This window comes from Haliotis cracherodii, unplaced genomic scaffold (genome assembly GCF_022045235.1).
Source record: "Haliotis cracherodii isolate W230 unplaced genomic scaffold, xgHalCrac1.p SCAF_10, whole genome shotgun sequence".
Classification (NCBI taxonomy): Eukaryota; Metazoa; Mollusca; class Gastropoda; order Lepetellida; family Haliotidae; genus Haliotis; species Haliotis cracherodii.
In genome coordinates, this window is record NW_027266265.1 from 7,994,739 (window position 1) to 8,015,801 (window position 21,063).

Below are 21,063 nucleotides of genomic sequence, written 5' to 3' on the forward strand. Positions count from 1 at the left end.
ACAACAGCATTGCCTCTAAAGCCTGTTCTGATTTTCCAGCCTTGTATGGTTCGTACTATTCGCTTGATTGGCCACAGGGTGAGACAGCACCTAGTTATATCGTGTGACGTAGTGTAACATTGTACCCCAGTGTCTATATCCTGGCTGACATAGTATAACACTGTACCCATGTGTCTATATCCTGGCTGACATAGTGTAACACTGTACCCCAGTGTCTATATCCTGGCTGACATAGTGTAACATTGTACCCCAGTGTCTATATCCTGGCTGACATAGTGTAACACTGTACCCCAGTGTCTATATCCTGGCTGACATAGTGTAACACTGTACCCCAGTGTCTATATCCTGGCTGACATAGTGTAACACTGTACCCCAGTGTCTATATACTGGCTGACATAGTGTAACATTGTACCCCAGTGTCTATATCCTGGCTGACATAGTGTAACACTGTACCCCAGTGTCTATATACTGGCTGACATAGTGTAACACTGTACCCCAGTGTCTATATACTGGCTGACATAGTGTAACATTGTACCCCAGTGTCTATGTCCTGGCTGACATAGTGTAACACTGTACCCCAGTGTCCATGGCCTGGCTGACATAGTGTAACATTGTACCCCAGTGCTTATATCCTGGCTGACATAGTGTAACACTGTACCCCAGTGTCTATACCTGATATGTCTGGCTGGCATAGTGTAACACTTTACCCCAATGTCTATATCCTGGCTGACATAGTGTAACACTGTACCCCAGTGTCTATATCCTGGCTGACATAGTATAACACTGTACCCCAGTGTCTATATCCTGGCTGACACAGTGTAACATTGTACCCCAGTGTCTATATCCTGGCTGACACAGTGTAACATTGTACCCCAATGTCTATATCCTGGCTGACACAGTGTAACACTGTACTCCAGTATCTATATCCTGGCTGACATAGTGCAACATTGTACCCCAGTATCTATATCCTGGCTGACATAGTGTAACACTTTACCCCAGTGTCTATATACTGGCTGACATAGTGTAACACTGTACCCCAGTGTCTATATCCTGGCTGACATAGTGTAACACTGTACCCCAGTGTCTATATACTGGCTGACATAGTGTAACACTGTACCCCAGTGTCTATAAACTGGCTGACACAGTGTAACACTGTACCCCAGTGTCTATATCCTGGCTGACATAGTGTAACATTGTACCCCAGTGTCTATATCCTGGCTGACACAGTGTAACACTGTACTCCAGTGTCTATATCCTGGCTGACATAGTGCAACATTGTACCCCAGTATCTATATCCTGGCTGACATAGTGTAACACTTTACCCCAGTGTCTATATACTGGCTGACATAGTGTAACACTGTACCCCAGTGTCTATATCCTGGCTGACATAGTGTAACACTGTACCCCAGTGTCTATATACTGGCTGACATAGTGTAACACTGTACCCCAGTGTCTATAAACTGGCTGACACAGTGTAACACTGTACCCCAGTGTCTATATCCTGGCTGACATAGTGTAACATTGTACCCCAGTGTCTATATCCTGGCTGATATAGTGTAACACTGTACCCCAGTGTCTATATCCTGGCTGACATAGTGTAACACTGTACCCAAGTGTCTATATCCTGGCTGACATAGTGTAACACTGTACCCCAGTGTCTATATCCTGGCTGATATAGTGTAACACTGTACCCCAGTGTCTATATCCTGGCTGATATAGTGTAACACTGTACCCCAGTGTCTATATCCTGGCTGATATAGTGTAACACTGTACCCCAGTGTCTATATCCTGGCTGACATAGTGTAACATTGTACCCCAGTGTCTATATCCTGGCTGATATAGTGTAACACTGTACCCCAGTGTCTATATCCTGGCTGACATAGTGTAACACTGTACCCAGTGTCTATATCCTGGCTGACATAGTGTAACACTGTACCCAGTGTCTATATCCTGGCTGACATAGTGTAACACAGTACCCCAGTGTCTATGTCCTGGCTGACATAGTGTAACACTGTACCCCAGTGTCCATGGCCTGGCTGACATAGTGTAACACTGTACCCCAATGTTTATATCCTGGCTGACATAGTGCAACATTGTACCCCAGTGTCTATACCTGATATGTCTGTCTGGCATAGTGTAACACTCTACCCCAGTGTCTATACCTGTTATGTCTGGCTGATATAGTGTTACACTGCACCCCAGTGTCCATGGCCTGGCTGACATAGTGTAACACTGTACCCCAGTGTCCATGGCCTGGTTGACATAGTGTAACACTGTACCCAAGTGTCTATATCCTGGCTGACATAGTGTAACACTGTACCCCAGTGTCTATACCTGTTATGTCTGGCTGATATAGTGTTACACTGCACCCCAGTGTCCATGGCCTGGCTGACATAGTGTAACACTGTACCCCAGTGTCCATGGCCTGGCTGACATAGTGTAACACTGTACCCCAGTGTCTATATCCTGGCTGACATAGTGTAACACTGTACCCCAGTGTCCATGGCCTGGCTGACATAGTGTAACACTGTACCCCAGTGTCTATATCCTGGCTGACATAGTGTAACACTGTACCCCAGTGTCCATGGCCTGGCTGACATAGTGTAACACTGTACCCCAGTGTCTATATCCTGGCTGACATAGTGTAACACTGTACCCCAGTGTCTATATCCTGGCTGACACGGTGTAACATTGTACCCCAGTGTCTATATCCTGGCTGACACAGTGTAACACTGTACCCCAGTGTCTATATCCTGGCTGACACAGTGTAACATTGTACCCCAGTGTCTATATCCTGGCTGACACAGTGTAACACTGTACTCCAGTGTCTATATCCTGGCTGACATAGTGCAACATTGTACCCCAGTATCTATATCCTGGCTGACATAGTGTAACACTTTACCCCAGTGTCTATATACTGGCTGACATAGTGTAACACTGTACCCCAGTGTCTATATCCTGGCTGACATAGTGTAACACTGTACCCCAGTGTCTATATACTGGCTGACACAGTGTAACATTGTACCCCAGTGTCTATATCCTGGCTGACACAGTGTAACACTTTACCCCAGTGTCTATATCCTGGCTGACATAGTGTAACACTGTACCCCAGTGCTTATATCCTGGCTGACATAGTGTAACACTGTACCCCAGTGTCTATATCCTGGCTGACATAGTGTAACACTGTACCCCAGTGTCTATATCCTGGCTGACATAGTGTAACATTGTACCCCAGTGTCTATACCTGATATGTCTGGCTGGCATAGTGTAACACTTTACCCCAATGTCTATATCCTGGCTGACATAGTGTAACACTGTACCCCAGTGTCTATATCCTGGCTGACATAGTATAACACTGTACCCCAGTGTCTATATCCTGGCTGACATAGTGTAAGACTGTACCCCAGTGTCTATATCCTGGCTGACACAGTGTAACATTGTACCCCAGTGTCTATATCCTGGCTGACATAGTGTAACACTGTACCCCAGTGTCTATATCCTGGCTGACATAGTGTAACACTGTACCCCAGTGTCTATATCCTGGCTGACATAGTATAACACTGTACCCCAGTGTCTTTATCCTGGCTGACACAGTGTAACATTGTACCCCAGTGTCTATATCCTGGCTGACACAGTGTAACATTGTACCCCAATGTCTATATCCTGGCTGACACAATGTAACACTGTACTCCAGTGTCTATATCCTGGCTGACATAGTGTAACACTGTACCCCAGTGTCTATATCCTGGCTGACACAGTGTAACATTGTACCCCAGTGTCTATATCCTGGCTGACATAGTGTAACATTGTACCCCAATGTCTATATCCTGGCTGACACAGTGTAACACTGTACTCCAGTGTCTATATCCTGGCTGACATAGTGTAACACTGTACCCCTGTGTCTATATCCTGGCTGACATAGTGCAACATTGTACCCCAGTATCTATATCCTGGCTGACATAGTGTAACACTGTACCCAAGTGTCCATATCCTGGCTGACTCAGTGTAACACTGTACCCCAGTGTCTATATCCTGGCTGACATAGTGTAACACTGTACCCCAGTGTCTATATCCTGGCTGACACAGTGTAACATTGTACCCCAGTGTCTATATCCTGGCTGACACAGTGTAACACTTTACCCCAGTGTCTATATCCTGGCTGACATAGTGTAAGACTGTACCCCAGTGTCTATATCCTGGCTGACATAGTGTAAGACTGTACCCCAGTTTCTATATCCTGGCTGACATAGTGTAACACTGTCAGATTGTTTTGATTTCAAACACAGTAATGTTCAAACGTAGATACACACCAGACACTCGACCCCTATTCTGAAAAACACCCATCCCAGCAGTGTTAATTGTTTGTTTGTTGTTTATCGCCGCTATCAGCAATATTCCAGCTATATTACGACGACCTGTAAGTTATCGATTCTGGACCAGAAAATTCAGTAACTGACATGAGCAGCAAGCCACATCACTTTGGTAGGATGACAGGCAACTGACCAAGCACGCTAGCCTATCCCTGTCAGACAACCTCCTATTCCAGTGGTAGAGAGGGAGAATTGGGGCTTGATCCCGGCCGCATCATTCTAGAGGACGTTAAACGGTGGTACTTGTTTTTACCCTGCCTGGCGCTCGGCATTAAGGGGCTAAAACAGGTTCGTTTGTTTCTTCTTCTTTGTTGTTTAACGCCACACTCAGTAATATTCCAGCTATATGACGGCGGTCCGTAAATAATCGAGTCTGGACCAGACAATCCAGTGATTGATATTATGAGCATTATCCACGCAATTGGGATACGATGATATATTAAAACAAGTACTGGTCGACCAACACACGCACGAACGCACGCACTCACACACACACGCGCACGCACGCACGCACGCGCGCGCGCATGCACCTCGCTATATAAGAGCAATAATATTGAACGCGATTCTAAAGACCGTTTCACCTCACCTCTCCCTGTCATGCAGCTAGTATATTGTTACAAACAACAAACAAACAGTCAGGAATTAGGAACCGGCCATTTATTACGAGGGTGGGTCAAAGGATTTTGATGCACAAATGTACTGAAACTAATTACCCTACGCTAACGCTTGTTTTAGTTTTGAATAACCTTCCCCATGTCCTTGTACGGGTTTTTTGACGGCCCAAGAGACTAATTTTTGAGTGACAGATTCCCTGTAAAAACGGGAGATCAGGATCAGTGACATGGTTGGTTGCGTGCTCATAAGATCAACCACTGGTTTGTCTGAACGAGACTCGTTCATTGACAGGCCGTCGTCAAATAGATGGAATACTGGTCAGTTTAGAAATAAATCGAAATAACAAACACTTAACAATAGGAGCCAAAACGGTCATTGTACTCCCGCTACCGTATACACTGTTTCAGAGTCGTCTCCTTTTTTAAAAAAACAAACTACCCTTTGATTACGTTGGTTTAATAACCAGCGACCTATTTATTTCATCTGCCGATTGCCATGCACTGCATACACAAATTCCTTGCGCATGAATTTGTCAGAGTCTTAATTTACTAATATCATTAGATATTCTCACGCCATATATACCCAAGGAACAAATTGTATATATTTCTCTTAACATGAATTACTTTCGCGATTATCCATACATCATGATATGTATATTGTTGAGATTAGGTGAAGTTGATCATTATTTTGTTCAATCTCATTAAAATCAGATCTTACTTCTCGCTACTTTGTTTTGCGAGAGCGAGACCTAAGATCTGGTTTTGATGAGAATGTATGATGTTTCGAGCTCTTTGCATGGCAGGCACTTTACCAATTCTATCATTAATCATAGGAGTCTGCTGGTGGGAGAACGGGTGGCCCAGTCGTCTAATTGTGCAGAGTTGCGTCCTTAGTTCAACCTTTTCAACTTAAAACTTCCATTGATCTGAACATAATGATTATGTTATCGTTAATACAGGAACATAACAGCTGTGTTTTACTATCTTGTGGAGTAAATAGCCCTAAATAAAAAAAAATATTCAAATGATTAATTTTGTTTGGGTGCGTTTACGTTATAACATACAATATAGCTAAAATGGATAGAATTATCATAAAAACGCCCGCATGTTATCAGAAATGAGCGGGCCACTGTAACTTGATAATGCCCTCTTATTACTTGCCCGTGAAGAGATCACCCGTTTAATAAACATACAGCTTTATTACACATTGTGTAATACCAAAACGCGTGCTTATGTACTCTCGGAACACGTTTCACGAACAAATATTGAAAGCTCTCAACATCCCTTGGCGTATTCAACGACATTGTGTGTGGATATGATAGATCACTGGGATGAGCTCGATGACCCCAGCAACCTTGTTGCTAGGCTGACGTCACATGGTATTGTTTTGCCGATGGATCTTACAACAAAATTCCACAAATTACGTCATCGGGTATTGTGACGTCATTGTAAACTTTGAGCTGCAAGGCCCCGTTCCACAAGGCGATCGTACTCTAGCGCAACGACAGTCGTTAGTCTAAGTTAAATTATGAGAGTTGTGATAGCCTTAGCACTACGATAATTTTGTGGGACGAACGCCTGAAATCTAAAGGTGGACCATTGTATGATATTAAATTCATACGTTTCAACTTTTGACGTGTTTGAAGTATTATTCTGTTAAACTCAATTGGATTATGCCATGCATGGATCGTGTAGGTGTCAGCCTATTTACACTCAACAGTATAATTCTAAACACATTATAAATGACAAGTAATAAATAAAATACTAAACTCGCTCTCGTGTAAAACCAATTTTATGAAACTCGTGAATAGTTGTGGTATCTGACTCGCTTTCGCTCGTCAGATACCACAACTATTCACTCGTTTCATAAAATTGGTATTACACGGGAGCTCGTTTAGTATTCTATATATATTACTTGACGACGGGCCATTATCACGCCCGTTGTTAGGTGACGTCATTGGATAGGGATAGGTGACGTAACGTTCAATAGTGACGTCATCTGGTATATTCTATGACGTTTCCATATTTGTGAAAGTGGGTCAGTGACATTCGTGTTGATACCAGTAAATGTTTCAAAATCGACATTGTTGTTTCTTTTTATTTGATAACAAATTCCATCCATTTTAGCTATAATAACGGTAACGCTATTTTTCAGGGCATTATCATTTGCAGAAGCCCTCGGTCTTTTCAACTGCCCTCCTTCGTCGGGCAGTTAATGGAAGACCTCGGGCTTCTGCAAATGATAATGCCCTGAAAAATAGCGTTACCCTTATAATAATGTCAGCAAACATGGTTCTGAAAATGAAATGAATCTTGTACGGATTATTTATTTAATCCTTTCTTTATAGAAATTGGACAACAAATAAAAGGACTTCTACTTGTCTTCTTCACTTGAACATATTTTCATTAATTTTGTTTTGACTATAGTTGCCATTTTGGTGTTTTTTGTTTTGCCGTTTTAGGTGTTGCCGATTTGGCAAATTTTCAAAGGGCGGTTACTCTTATCCGTTGTTTGAGCAATCGGAACACACCAACGATAAAAAGTCGGCAAAGTGGAGCGTACTATTTGATTTGACCACAATCTGATCTATCGCTTGTCGTGTATCAGGCTTAGAGTATAGCTAAGTTCGCGAAATTGACTATTTATTTGCTTCTGCTTGATCTTTTGCAGTGGCCTCTAGACGACAGTCGTAAAATCAAAGAACCGACAGTTAGACGAGGTTTTCCGAACGGCAACCGGAAGTTGATAGATTGTTAGATGAAAGTCTCTTTGTTTCCTGCATAACGGCTGTCTCTTAATCCTTACCATCGAGAGACGAAATACTTTCTTATTGTTTACCTTCATTTGTTTTATCACATTTTATCCCTCTCTTAATCATACGGTCCTTTATTTGTGTCTCTAAGTGTATATTTATTTCGTAAATATGGCCGATATTGAAAATGGTGAACAGGAAGAAAGTTTTACAGAAACCAATGGAGATTTCGACACAAGTCAGTTCGATCCCGAAGCCACTGACGCCGACACAAGTGCAATAACGACGGAAGATGTTGGCGTGGAAGATCCGGTCCGTATCAACAAACTTGAAACATATGACTACAGCTGTTCAATTATAACATAACAATATGCTTTAGATAAATGTCGCATAGGCCTAGTCAGGCCAAAAGTTTGTTCATGTTTGATTCTATACACCCGGAGTTTAAATTATGTGCTAGCTACTACAGATGATTGAACTGTATTAACCATGTCCTTCTTAATAACAATAGGTTTCTGATAAATCTAAGTAAAACTCAGTTCCACTATATATTATAATATACACAGGCAATAAGCCATCAAATATGGAATTGTGAAGTTACAAGTTTCACCCAAAAATGTCAATTATCACACTCAATATATTAGTGAAGTCATCTGTTACATTATGTAGTGAAAACGATGTGATATTTGATGACTGTTGCAGGAACTCGAGGCTATCAAAGCCAGAGTCAAAGAAATGGAAGAGGAAGCTGAAAAATTAAAAGAAATGCAGAAAGAAGTTGATAGTCAAATGAATATGAGTTCTTCATCTATAAGTGGGTTGCAGTCAGATTCTGAATGATGAAAATTATTGTTTTGATAGTACTGTGTTGTGCTGGGGAATCAGTTTGGTTTTCATCACAAGCTTTAGTCACATTTCTCAACCACAATCCATCAATGGCATCATCAATACTCTATGCGGTTGCTAATGTTGGCATCCTAGTTTTGTGTATATTTTCATCCATTTACATGTCAAGTTGCAAACATCATCAAAGCACTTTTGCTATGATAAGAAAGTAACTGTTATAACTTTGCTATGGCATGCTTTGATTGAAACTGCCTAAATTCTTTGAAAATTAATTATAAGTGGATTACATGTATTTTTTTATATTTTCATTATAGGTTAAGTTTAACACTAACATATTTCTACATTCAATAAAGGAAACTTATAATTGACCATTGCATTGGTATAGGGTAGCTCCCAACAATTATGACATCGAACCTCACAAAATACTGCTGTGTATTTTTATTTGGCAAAGTTAAGTATTTTTTGAGGGTTAGTGCATGTGTTGTATGAACATAGAGCATGTTAAATAATCGGTACATATTTCTAAGACCTATGTCCAATAATTAGGTAAATAGACTTGTTTTATGACCTCAGTAATATTAGTTGTAACTTATTGCAACTTTTACATGTACATGTTCATTTCAGCTTCTTTTCCAAGCGTTGATGAAAAAATAGAAGCTGATGCTCGTTCAATATATTGTGGTAATGTGAGTACATGTTATTGTTAAAAAGCAGTACATCTTTGCAATGTTGAATGCTTAAGTTGGTATTGATACTGATCTATATATAAATTTGGTATAGATGTGTCATTGTTCAATTACTGTCATGTGGTATGCCAAGTCAAACCTTTATTTGTATATTGTGTATATTGTTGCACCAAGACTGCACGGTGTGAATGACAATATTCCCTCACCACTTCAGCATTGACTTGTTGTCTCCCAATTATTGTATTGATTCACAAAAGGGGAATTTCTACACAAATATTGAAACACTTTAAACAAACCATTGTCACTAGGCCATTCTTCATTGAAATATTTGGATACCTATTTATACTGATATCTGTTAGTACTATTTCATAATGAATAAGTTCGCTATTTGAAATACTATCTGTGTATCTGTGTTGCAATGTTTTTAAAATACAATAATGTTAATGTTTGTGCCGCATTGTATATTTGCAATAGGTTTGGTCCTCTGTTTTTGGATGTGAACATACAAATAACAATTGGTAGCTCCACCTTGGCAAATGCATGATATGGTTTGATAGAGAATAAGCAAATTGACCTGTTGCACGAGACATTAACTTTTCTATTGCTGCTTGTAAAGTCTGTGTAATTTGTGCTGCAGTAATTTTTCAATGCCTTGTGAAAGAAACCTGGCATCAAAATGGAAACAATTGATGCAGTTGACATTAGAACTAACTGGCACCCATTTAGACAAGAGTCCTTAGTATTTTCTTAATTCTAGTTCTGTTTATCACATTATGGGAAAGATCAATTCTTTAAAATTTGTGTGAATATTTTAGGTTGATTACGGTGCCACAGCAGAAGAATTGGAGCAACATTTTCATGGTTGTGGCTCAGTAAACCGAGTGACCATTCTGTGTGACAAATTCACAGGCCATCCAAAAGGGTGAGTTCTCTTTCAATTTCATTACTGTTTTGGGGCTTGAAAGATACTTTGATGTCATTAATGATAATGTTTTTAGGTATGAAAGATACTTAAGTTTGCAGTGTTTGCATCATGAGAGCAAGAGTATTTACTTATATCATAATGAAGCAAGTTTTTAAGCTTATCCATGACCCAAGTGTATAGCCAACACATTATAGAAAGATATTTCCAAGAAATGATGTTTGCACATGTTGGACTTCTGATACTCTGTGATTGCAACATAACTGCTACTGATCTTGGAGAAACACTTAATTTTTAAATATTTTATACATCTATGATATCTATACCTGGTACATTTTCTTCACCAGACACCCTATAAACCCCAAAGACATTTAAAGATTTCACCATTCTCAAACAATCACATGGCAAAATCCCAAAATATTTCAAATACCTGTTCAGTTGTAGCAAATGTTATTGCTGATGCAAATAGAAAGATTTATTTCCAAGTTTGACTAATATTGTGGTAACATTCATGATTACATATGAAGGGAATAGGTAATGCAAGTTCTACAACATACCAGGTTGCCATTGTATGACTTAGCTGGTGGTACTGCATTTTTTGTCCGTGAAACATTGAATGTTACAAAAGCTTTAATATTACTTGTTGACTAATAAAATGGCACCCTAAATAAGATTCTAGCTTGCAACTTGCAACTTGAATATTCTTCTCAGGTGGTGCAGGTTATTATGAAGTAGTAATGGTAGCAAATACATTATTGTGATATTCCAAGAAATGATGTTTGCACATGTTGGACTTCTGATCCTCTGTGATTGTAACATATCCGCCACTGATCTTGGACAAATATTGTATAAAAAAAAGAATCAATATTTATTAACTTATTATATTCATACCCAGTACCTAATTTTTTTAAAAATCTACAGAGAAATTTGGCCTTTCAATTATTTCACCATTCTCAAACAGTCATATGGAGAAGTATTTGATAAAAACAAAATAAATTTTGAGTAGCTTTTCAGTTGTAGAAAATGGTGTAGAGAGATTCATTTTCCAAATTGGATTTATATGGTCAGTAAAGTAAAGTAAGTAAACCATGTTCATACCGAGTTGCCAGAATATGACTCTACTTGTCTTACTGAACTTTGTCCGTCAAACATTGAATGTTGCAAAAGCTTTAATATTGCCTGACAACTGTTAGAAAAAGGTCACCCTAAGTAAGTTTCTAGCTTGCAGCTTGCATTTACTACTCATCTTCAAGTGTAGAAAGTTAATATAAAGTAGTAACAGTAGCACAAGTATTGTTCTGATATTCCAAGAAATGATGTTTGCACATGTTGGACTTCTGATCCTCTGTGATTGTAACATATCCGCCACTGATCTTGGAGAAATATTGTAAAAAAAAAAGAATCAGTATTTATTAACTTATTATATTCATACCCGGTACCTAATTTATTTAAAGATTTACAGAGAAATTTGGCCTTTCAATAATTTCACCATTCTCAAACAGTCATATGGAGAAGTATTTGATAAAAACAAAATAAATTTTGAGTGGATTTTCAGTTGTAGCAAATGGTGTAGAGAGATTCATTTTCCGAATTGGATTTATGTGGTCAGTAAAGTAAAGTAAAGTAAGTAAACCATGTTCATACCGAGTTGCCAGAATATGACTCTACTTGTCTTACTGCACTTTGTCAAACATTGAGTGTTGCAAAAGCTTTAATATTGCCTGACAACTGTTAGAAAAAGGTCACCCTAAGTAATTTTCTGGCTTGCAGCTTGCATTTACTACTCATCTTCAAGTGTAGAAAGTTAATATAAAGTAGTAACAGTGGCACATACATTGTTCTGATATTCCAAGAAATGATGTTTGCACATGTTGGACTTCTGATCCTCTGTGATTGTAACATATCCGCTACTGATCTTGGAGAAATAAACATTTTTCAATATTTATGAACTGATTTTATTAATGCCAGGTACCTGATTTTTATCCAAAGAATTACAAACAAAATGGGACTTTCAAAGATTTCACCATTCTCAAACGATCATACATGTATTGATCATAAACAGTACCCTGAATACGTTTGTAGGTTTAACCTACTGCACAAGTGTTTGAAATATGTTGAACATGTTGAAAGGCCATCAATTTCACCAAGCTGAAAAGAATGTCCTATCTTTACCATGTTTATCCTCATTACTTATAGATATTATATATATATATATGTTTCCAAGAAATGATGTTTGCACATGTTGGACTTCTGATCCTCTGTGATTGTAACATATCCGCTTCTGATCTTGGACTTTTTATATGTTATCAACTGACCGGTATGTTCATACTTGATGTTTTCTCGGTTTCCAATTCTCAAAACTAATTTTATTTTTCAGATTTGCATATATTGAATTTGCTGACAAAGATTCAGTGGCAACTGCAATGGCTTTGGATGACTCACTTTTCAGGGGAAGGCAAATTAAGGTAAACTGGCTGCAATCTTCCTCCCAGACATCGGTAGCTAGTCTATTGTTGTGGTTCCATGCTGATTCTGAGTTAAGCTGTCAATTATCAGGATATCACTTTAATACTATTGTAGTGTTTTTAGGAAAGAAATGTTTACAAATATTGCACTGACCATGTCTGTTTAGAACATACTGGTTATGATATGCACTGGCTTTGAAGTGATTGCTCTCTTTATTTGAAATCAGAAATGTGTATGGTAAAGAATGGTTCAAGGGAACCTTTTTTGTAGGAACATGATAAATAGAACACAAGGTATATTTTAACAGAGGTAACATCAAGTCATTGTCAGTGAAGATGCTGTAGACAAAGTAATATACCATGATATACAGAGGACACATAACAGTATTTATCAGGATATAATGGTACAGTTGCTAGAACAAAGGATGAAGCTGAGCCCTGTTTTCTCAACTGTTTTTTAGCATGGAACCACGACAGTAGACTAATGTCACAGGTCCTCTATTTGTCTTAGAATGCTTTATAGAGCACAGCTAAGTACTCCAGTTCCATGAACAGCATATTTATGTTGTGAACAGGTTATTCAAAGAGCACTTTTCACTCTCCACTCACAGAGCATGTGTCTGTATACTCAATATACAACTGTTAAATTGAGTGATTTTTGCATGTCAGTACATACCAGGATATACATCTGGGTCATCCATTTAGTTGTGCTCTAAGTTGAAGTAGCCACTGTACAAGTGTATCCCATGTTATGGTACAATGCAATGATAGCATTATCTTCATACAGACTAATTTGGAATAATGCATAAGACATTGTTAGTGGATAATGTTAGTTTTTCCCTTAGGCTGTGATACCTGATGCATTATGTTTTCCCCATTTATGTTAGCTATATACTCCATCTGAAATGAGCATGTACAGTATTTGTATTATGTTTATTTCAAATCTATTTCAGGTCTCTCCAAAACGGACAAATAGGCCAGGCATCAGTTCCACAAATCGCTTCCCACGCAGTAGAGGTAGAAGCAGGGGACGCGGGTTTACCCCCAGGGGAAGAAGACCTTATGGGTTTGTTGCCTTTCTTCTTTATGTATTGCCGAGTTGTTTTAAATCAGGTCAAGGCATCCTGGAGTATTTTGTTAACCTAAATAAGGTCCCTTTCCAATGATAAATAGCTGAGACATGGAATTATTTCTCTCAATTCTTGTAACTATGTACTTTTCTTATTCTCCCAATTGAAAGAAGGACATTTTTGGTTCTGTCAGATATACCATAATCGAACACCTTCATATCTTAACAGACACTCTACCAACTACTGTTGGTGCAGTATTACCATACAATCATTGAAATTCAGACTATGTTTCAGTACCTCAAACCCGAACCAAGTATTCACATTGGTCATTTTTGCAATTATCACTAAGGCTTTGGAAGGATATAGCACTAAAACATGCATTAATGAAACTATCTCTAATTTTTTATCAAAGATAAAAAAATAAACATCATTCAACCCCAGAGCATGTTGTTGGGAGAAAGCGAAGATTAAATATTATTCATACCAAACTACACCACTCATGTATTCAACTGAATTGTGATTTGTTTAGGGTTGAAGTGAAAGAAACTCTATCCTGTCAATGAGGTTCACCCTGCAAGAACTGTTCTCTTTATTCTTTCATGCGTTCTATTTCATGAACAGAGACAGGTTATGCCATATCCTCATCAGATATTGTTGTTCACATGTTTAAAACTGATGTATGTGTACTTCAATACGTCTCATTCATTGATAAACATAATATATTTGTTTGAGCAAAACATGCTCCTTTTTACGTGTTCCTTTTATCAGTCAATCCTTTCTTGTGATGTGTTATTGCAAACAAATATTTGTAAGCATGTTTAGGGGCAGATATTCTAAGTAATAACCTGTACCCAGCCCTTTGTCAGTGAAATGTGTATACATCAACACAGGTACGTGGTGCAAGATCAATAGGAATGTAATGTTAGTTCAGTGGCAGATACAATGAAACTTTGGGGAGACGTAACATACATGAGGTTATGTTATTTTGTTTGTCTTTGTTAAATAGAAAACAATTATTTGTTTCAGGAGATACCGAAGAGCAGCCTACTATTCCCCTTACTGAAACTAAAATAACAAGAAAGAATGAAGGATACTATGGTGGCAACCATGGTGGTAAAATAACTCATACTTCCCAATATTCTATCGAGTTACAGCCTGATTTTTAATCAACAGCGATGTCAGAAGTTTTGAATTGCTCATGTCGACCACCCTTTTATTCTTGTAGCAGAATCAAAATCCATGATCTACAGTTATTTGTATGTCCCATATGGATAAAATGTGCCCTGCTGCATGATATTTCCATCATTTTAACATACTTACAATGGCTTGTGAGAGGATTGGTCGTTTGAAAGTGTGAATGAGTGTATGTTTTGAGAAGGGCAGATTGTCAATGAACTGGTGCAGAAAAGAAATAGAAATTTACAGTTCTATATTTTTGTATTTTGTTTTATCAAGGCCAGAATATGACTTCCCTGTATTATAGTGGAATAATTGTGTATTTTGGTGGTCTTAACTATGGACGTTAAAATACTGTTGGTGTTGTCTTTTAACGTGTACACTGTTGTCAATGTGCGCTTTTATGTCATAGTAATCTGGACTACTGCAGATTCTATGAATGACACTTGAAATCCCTCTGAGTTATAACCCTAATATTGGTAGAGAAGAAAGAATATTTCATATATTAGCTTCTAAATAACTGCATCACATTATCTCAGGAGAATAGCACCTTAAGGTTATTTTCTTCATACTAAAAAAAGGCCTCAAGACATTCCCCTTTAAATGCTCTCAAGATGGTCTCTAGTTTTGAATGTGGGTAGTAAATTATGCACTTCTTGCTTATTGATGCATTTTTTTTCAGCTGAATTATCCTATTTATCAGTGTTTTCTCTTGTCTGCAATTTTAACATAGATCTTGTTGATATTATGCTAATCATATTTTCTTTCAGATTGACGTGAAAATATTTGACTCAAAATAAGAAAATATTGAAAACAAAAAGATTGAAAAAAAATGTACAGAGAAAAAAAATATGAAAAGAGAAATATGTGCAGAAAAGAGAAAAAATGATGTATAAAATGTGAAGAAAAAAATGTAAAAATGTTAAATAAAAATGTCGAAAGAGATCCTGTTTTGTTATCATTGATCAGTTTCAAGTGGCTGGGATTGTATTTACATTTTGGAGAACTGCCAACAGGCATATCAAGACAAAAATGATGGAATCTTTTCCTAGACATCCTTCTCATTCTTTCTGTAAGAACTGTAAATCTTCTGACAAATAGTCGAGTGAGTACGGTTTTACACAGCTTTTAGCAATATTCCAGCAATATCAGGGAAGTAGTCGAGCATGTCCCTGTCTCTATTAATGTGCCTTGTGTTTTGGGCAGAACACGTTCCCAGCAGCAATTCCTGGCCAAAGAGCAGACCAAAAAAAAGAGTGCCAAATTCTCACAACGTGTGACCTGGTTGTGAGTTAGATTTTACCCCATTTTGAAAAGTATATCCCTTCTATCTGTGGAAGGGTAATGCAGCAGCTCCTATAAATTTTAGTTTAACCCAGTGGTGACAAACCAAGGATCATCAGCTTAAAATAAAACTATCTCTTTAATACAACAAAAAGTAGAGGTTTTATTTTGAATGGTGTCAAAAGGCTCCAATAATAACGCATTTTAGTGGAAGGGACAGAAATCCACGTGGTGGTATCCACATAATGGCAACATGCCGACAGTATGCAAATTGACGGTCCCTTGGCTAAAAGGATCTTCTAGTTGTGAGTTCATTTCCGGAGCTCTAGCCGATTATGATTGGTTCGTAGGCACTATCGTGCTGGAAATACAATACTTGCATCACTTAAGTTTTCCTGACATGAACCTAACGTTGTATAAATCCACTAGACCTTATAGTCTATTACAATAATAACAGCAAGGCCCTTATAAAAGGCAAATCTGTACTAGTCCTCATGCTACCTTAACTATCGGGCAGTTTGACAAGGACGTTTGGACTAGTGCCATTTTCTATCGCTGACATATTACTGGTGGCCAAGTTATGTTAAGGGTGCGTAATTCTTTGTGCAAAGGGCCGCGTCACTTAGTCGTTAACCAGGATCCGCAGATGTGTTTCTCAATTCTTGACCTATCAACAGCGAACTCAGCCGTATGCCAGATACACATCAATGATCATGAGCATCGATCTACACAATTGAGATACGATGACATGTATCAACCAAGTCAGCAAGCCTGACCACCCGAACCCGTTAGTCGCCTCTTACGACAATCTTTTGTTGCTGAATACTAATTCTATCCCGGCTCTTCACGGGTACATACATGTCTTCGTCACCAGGCTAAGTATCGCAAACTAGAAATTGTTTTCTTTTTAAAATGAAGTGAGACTTTGTATGCTTGTTTGTTTAACGCCGCTCTCCGCAATATTGAAGCTACATGACTGCAGTCTGTAAATAATCAGTCCGGATCAGACAGTCCAGTACATCATGACCATCGATCTCGTTAGTCACCTTTTACGACAAGTAAGACCAATTCTACGGAGTCATGAGACTTTGTTTACAAACAAGAACAAGTCAAACACATATAATCTGCCGGGCAAACGAAAGGGTACACTTGAAAATTGGAGTTGAACTAAACATTTACAAACTTCATCAAAACGTTCCTAAAGTACTGTCGGAAATGCTAGAAAAAATATTTTTGCCCCTTAAAAAAGAATAACATTTTTCAGACTGATCGGCCTTTAACCACCGATCGGCTTACCTGTGGCTGGAAGTATTTCAGTCGCAAGAAGTCCTATTGACAAGTTCACAGGAGAAAAATTCGAACGAAACAGCAAGTTCACATTTATCCAACGATGGCAGTCTAAAAGGGACTAAAGAAATATGCGCACGGGACACCGTTATAATGATAATAATGTAGTCTTCATAACATGAAAACATCTAATCCACACAAAATAAATCATATGGAAAAAATTCTTGATGTGTATCTTCTAAAACAACAAAATGTCGCTGCGTTTGTTTTGTCAACACTGCTCCCATGATCCATGTTACTTTACACTTGCATAGCCATAGCAATGGTACACGACATGGAATCTGTATTAGGAAAGTTCGTTACACTTTTTAGAGAGATAGAGGGAAACCATTCATAAGTTTAGATAGGTCGAATTACAGAACTGCCCAAGCGATGGGGTTTTCAATTCACACCATCAAGTCTACAGATTGATAAACTGAACAAAAAGGTTTAAGGGTGGTCTCAAAAACGAAACCCGGACGTAAAAGGATATAGAGTACAAGCTTTATGAGCAGAATGTACCCCCGACTTGTTGTAAAATGCGGGAGGAAATTAAAGATAAAATTAATGTTTCTCGGACTGCACTAAATATTGCCGATTTCGAAACACAGTGCGTGGCGATGACCGAGCAGTTTTCAGGGGAAAATATTCCTGTCGATGAGGTCACATTATCTCAGCACCATTCATCGCAGTCAGGGCTTCCAGATCATTTACTTCGAAGAATCATTCCTCTGACGACATGTGGCTATCGGCAGATGGACAGAAAACACTCATGATACCATCAGGTTAAGGCAATCGTGTCATTGGTTTGCACGCTTCAACCCGTGATCTGGGGCTTATTGGTGATTTTTATAAGGAAATTATGGGAGGTGATGTGTTCATAGATTGGTTGGAACATCAGCTATAGCCCATTTTAAACAACCCCAGTGTCATTGTCATGGATAACGCCAATTAATACAACATCCGGGAATAAGATACTGTCGCGCCAACCATGTGTAGTCATGCAGGAATATATGACATCGTGGACTTCAGACCATCTGAAACGAAAGTTCAACTCATGGTGAAAATTCGGCTGAATAAGAAACCAGTAAAGTACAAGACATATCTGCTGGCGGTACAACACGGTCACGTTGTCTTACGTCCGCCAGTCAGACAATGTGAGTTCAAACCTGTTGTGCCTATCTCGGCTAACTGTAAAAGGTTCGTGGCAAGACATAACACAACATTCAAATTCACACATGCCAAAGGGAGGACCAATACATAACCAACGAATATCGAATAACTGTTTCTTGTTTGTTTCATTTAAACAAAATCAAACATTGGTGTGAACTTCACAATCAGACCTCGGATCAAATACTTGCTTGATAACGGTGTTAGAACCTACACCGAAACGTCACTCTAAATATAATGAAAAAGTTGCTCATCCATGTATATATTATCCTTACTTCCATAATCAATAGTTCCTCTACGGTCACAAGGACTGGGTCATCACATGATGCGAAGAAGGACAGGGCGCAAATGAAAGGGTCGTCAACATTAATAGCTATTGTCATGGAATAGTCACATTGTCATTAGGTATAACAAGAGCAAAAGTGAGCGTGGCTCACTAATATCCCCGACCCGCCTAGTGTATCAGTAGTTTCAAATTAAATAGCTAGGATAGGGTTAGGGTTTGAAAAATTCATAAAAAAATGAAACATTAATAAAAACATTTTTTCATTTGACTGCACCCCTCCATATGACACAGATTATATGTACTAAGTTTGAGATGAATCCACTGAATAGTTTAAGAGAAATCGCGCGGACAAAGTTTTCGGACGGACGGAACCTTGGTATAACTATATACCCGGGTATAATAAATCTCGGTTTGTGTATTGCAATATCCATTACTTTGTAAACAAAAACAAATGTGTTTCTTTAACACCAAGACAGGATACGAGTCTAAATGACTAAAATGAAAATAGCTAGTAAGCGGCGGTTACCCTTTTCCAGGGTGTATGTTTAATCAAGAGAACCATATCTTCAACATATACATTAAATAGTGTGCTAGGGCCTTGTTCTGTGACATTTTACACAACACAAAGAGGAATCTTAACTTTTTTTTAAATAACCTAGCGCTCCTTAATTGCCTATCACGATTCATGGTAAGTATCACGAAGGGGTTTATTTTCATAATGACCAGCTCAGTTTACTATAGATAGATACCACAGGCGCGGCGTCGTAGAAAGATAAGGAATGACTCGGCACGACACACTGTCGCTATCATGTTATGGGGAAGATTTAACACACAACCCAAGCCCATACTATCTCGATTATCCAGTGTATCAAATTTCCTAATACGCTGGTTAATCGAGGATGAACATGCTGATCTGGGCTTTTGGTCCGGGCATAATGGGACTCAAACGTTCGGTATTCACATACATGCTTTAAATTTTCTTAAGCCTATGAATTCTTTAACCCATGAAGAAATATTAATTTCCCTGACAGACAAACCCACGTCCCCAAACCGTCGTGGGAAAAGATTATAAGAGATGGCACGTTACAGGACGACAACAGTATCTCTTCCAACCTTCTGTGACCAGTGGCCCTTCCATAACAGGGCTGTACACAGTTCAGAAACTATTGAAACATTTTATGTCAATAGTTTGCTGTATCATCACATCATCAGATCAATTTATTCCACAATCCAAATTCAAAAGCACTTAAAGCCACATTGGAGTATGGGCTTATAGTAACCATACTGAAAGGCGCAGATAAATCTAAAATGTTTCCAGACTCTTGAAGAGGGGTGACACCTCTTCCAGTTATATTTAAACTGTTGGAACTTGTGTTCTCCAAAAGACTTCCACAGACCACAGATTCTGACACCTCCCCATGCAACCAACAGTTCGGTTTCCAAAAGGAGTGCCATCAATGCACACGTCATTTCTGGTACAAGAAACAGCTTACGGTAACTCACAGCGTTCTCAAGTAGCTCTAAGGCTTTCGGGGGCGGTCGGGTAGCCTAGTGGTTAAAGCGTTCGCTCGTCACGCCGAATACCCGGGTTCGATTCCCGACATGGGTACAATGTGTGAAGCCCATTTCTGGTGTCCCCCGCCGTGATGTTGCTGGAATATTGCTAAAAGCGGCGTAAAACCATACTCACTCACTCACTCTAAGGATTTCGGCACTGTCTACCAGCCAGCCTCCTCTCGAAACTATGTAGAAGTATCAAATCACTTTCTGGACAATATTTGACCATATTTAGACGGATATGAGAAATTGCGTCCTAGCAAACAACGAGAAGTCACACTGGTTACCGCTTCACAGAGGTGTCCGACAAGGGAGCATTTTATCTGCAAACCTATACCAGCTGTATATACAGTAAACTACGGTTATAACGAACACGCTTATAACGAACAAACGGATATAACAACTAACTTTTTTGTCCCGACTATATGCTGTAGTTATGCTGTATATATGCTTATAACGAATTACGGTTATAACGACCTAAAATTAGTAGTCCCTTTGAATTCGTTATAACCGTAGTTTACTGTAGATGAGCTCTTGT

General features: G+C 38.8%; 1 protein-coding gene across 1 annotated transcript; it reads left to right on the forward strand.

The window, feature by feature from the left end:
• Positions 1-7,704: 7,704 nt before the first annotated feature.
• LOC139454026 (polyadenylate-binding protein 2-B-like) lies at positions 7,705-15,834 on the forward strand. Its single transcript, XM_071235510.1, has 7 exons — positions 7,705-8,049; positions 8,440-8,551; positions 9,208-9,269; positions 10,085-10,191; positions 12,569-12,656; positions 13,610-13,722; positions 14,753-15,834. The coding sequence occupies exons 1-7, from the start codon at positions 7,909-7,911 to the stop codon at positions 14,787-14,789; spliced, it is 660 nt and encodes a 219-aa protein (XP_071091611.1). The 5' UTR covers positions 7,705-7,908; the 3' UTR covers positions 14,790-15,834.
• Positions 15,835-21,063: the final 5,229 nt, after the last annotated feature.

Excerpts from the sequence above, each read along its gene's own strand:
- LOC139454026 (XM_071235510.1), top strand. The coding sequence starts at position 7,909 with ATGGCCGATATTGAAAATGGTGAACAGGAAGAAAGTTTTACAGAAACC. Across the intron at positions 8,552-9,207 it reads TATGAGTTCTTCATCTATAA|CTTCTTTTCCAAGCGTTGAT; the intron begins GTGGGTTGCAGT and ends TGTTCATTTCAG. Across the intron at positions 12,657-13,609 it reads TCAGGGGAAGGCAAATTAAG|GTCTCTCCAAAACGGACAAA; the intron begins GTAAACTGGCTG and ends AATCTATTTCAG.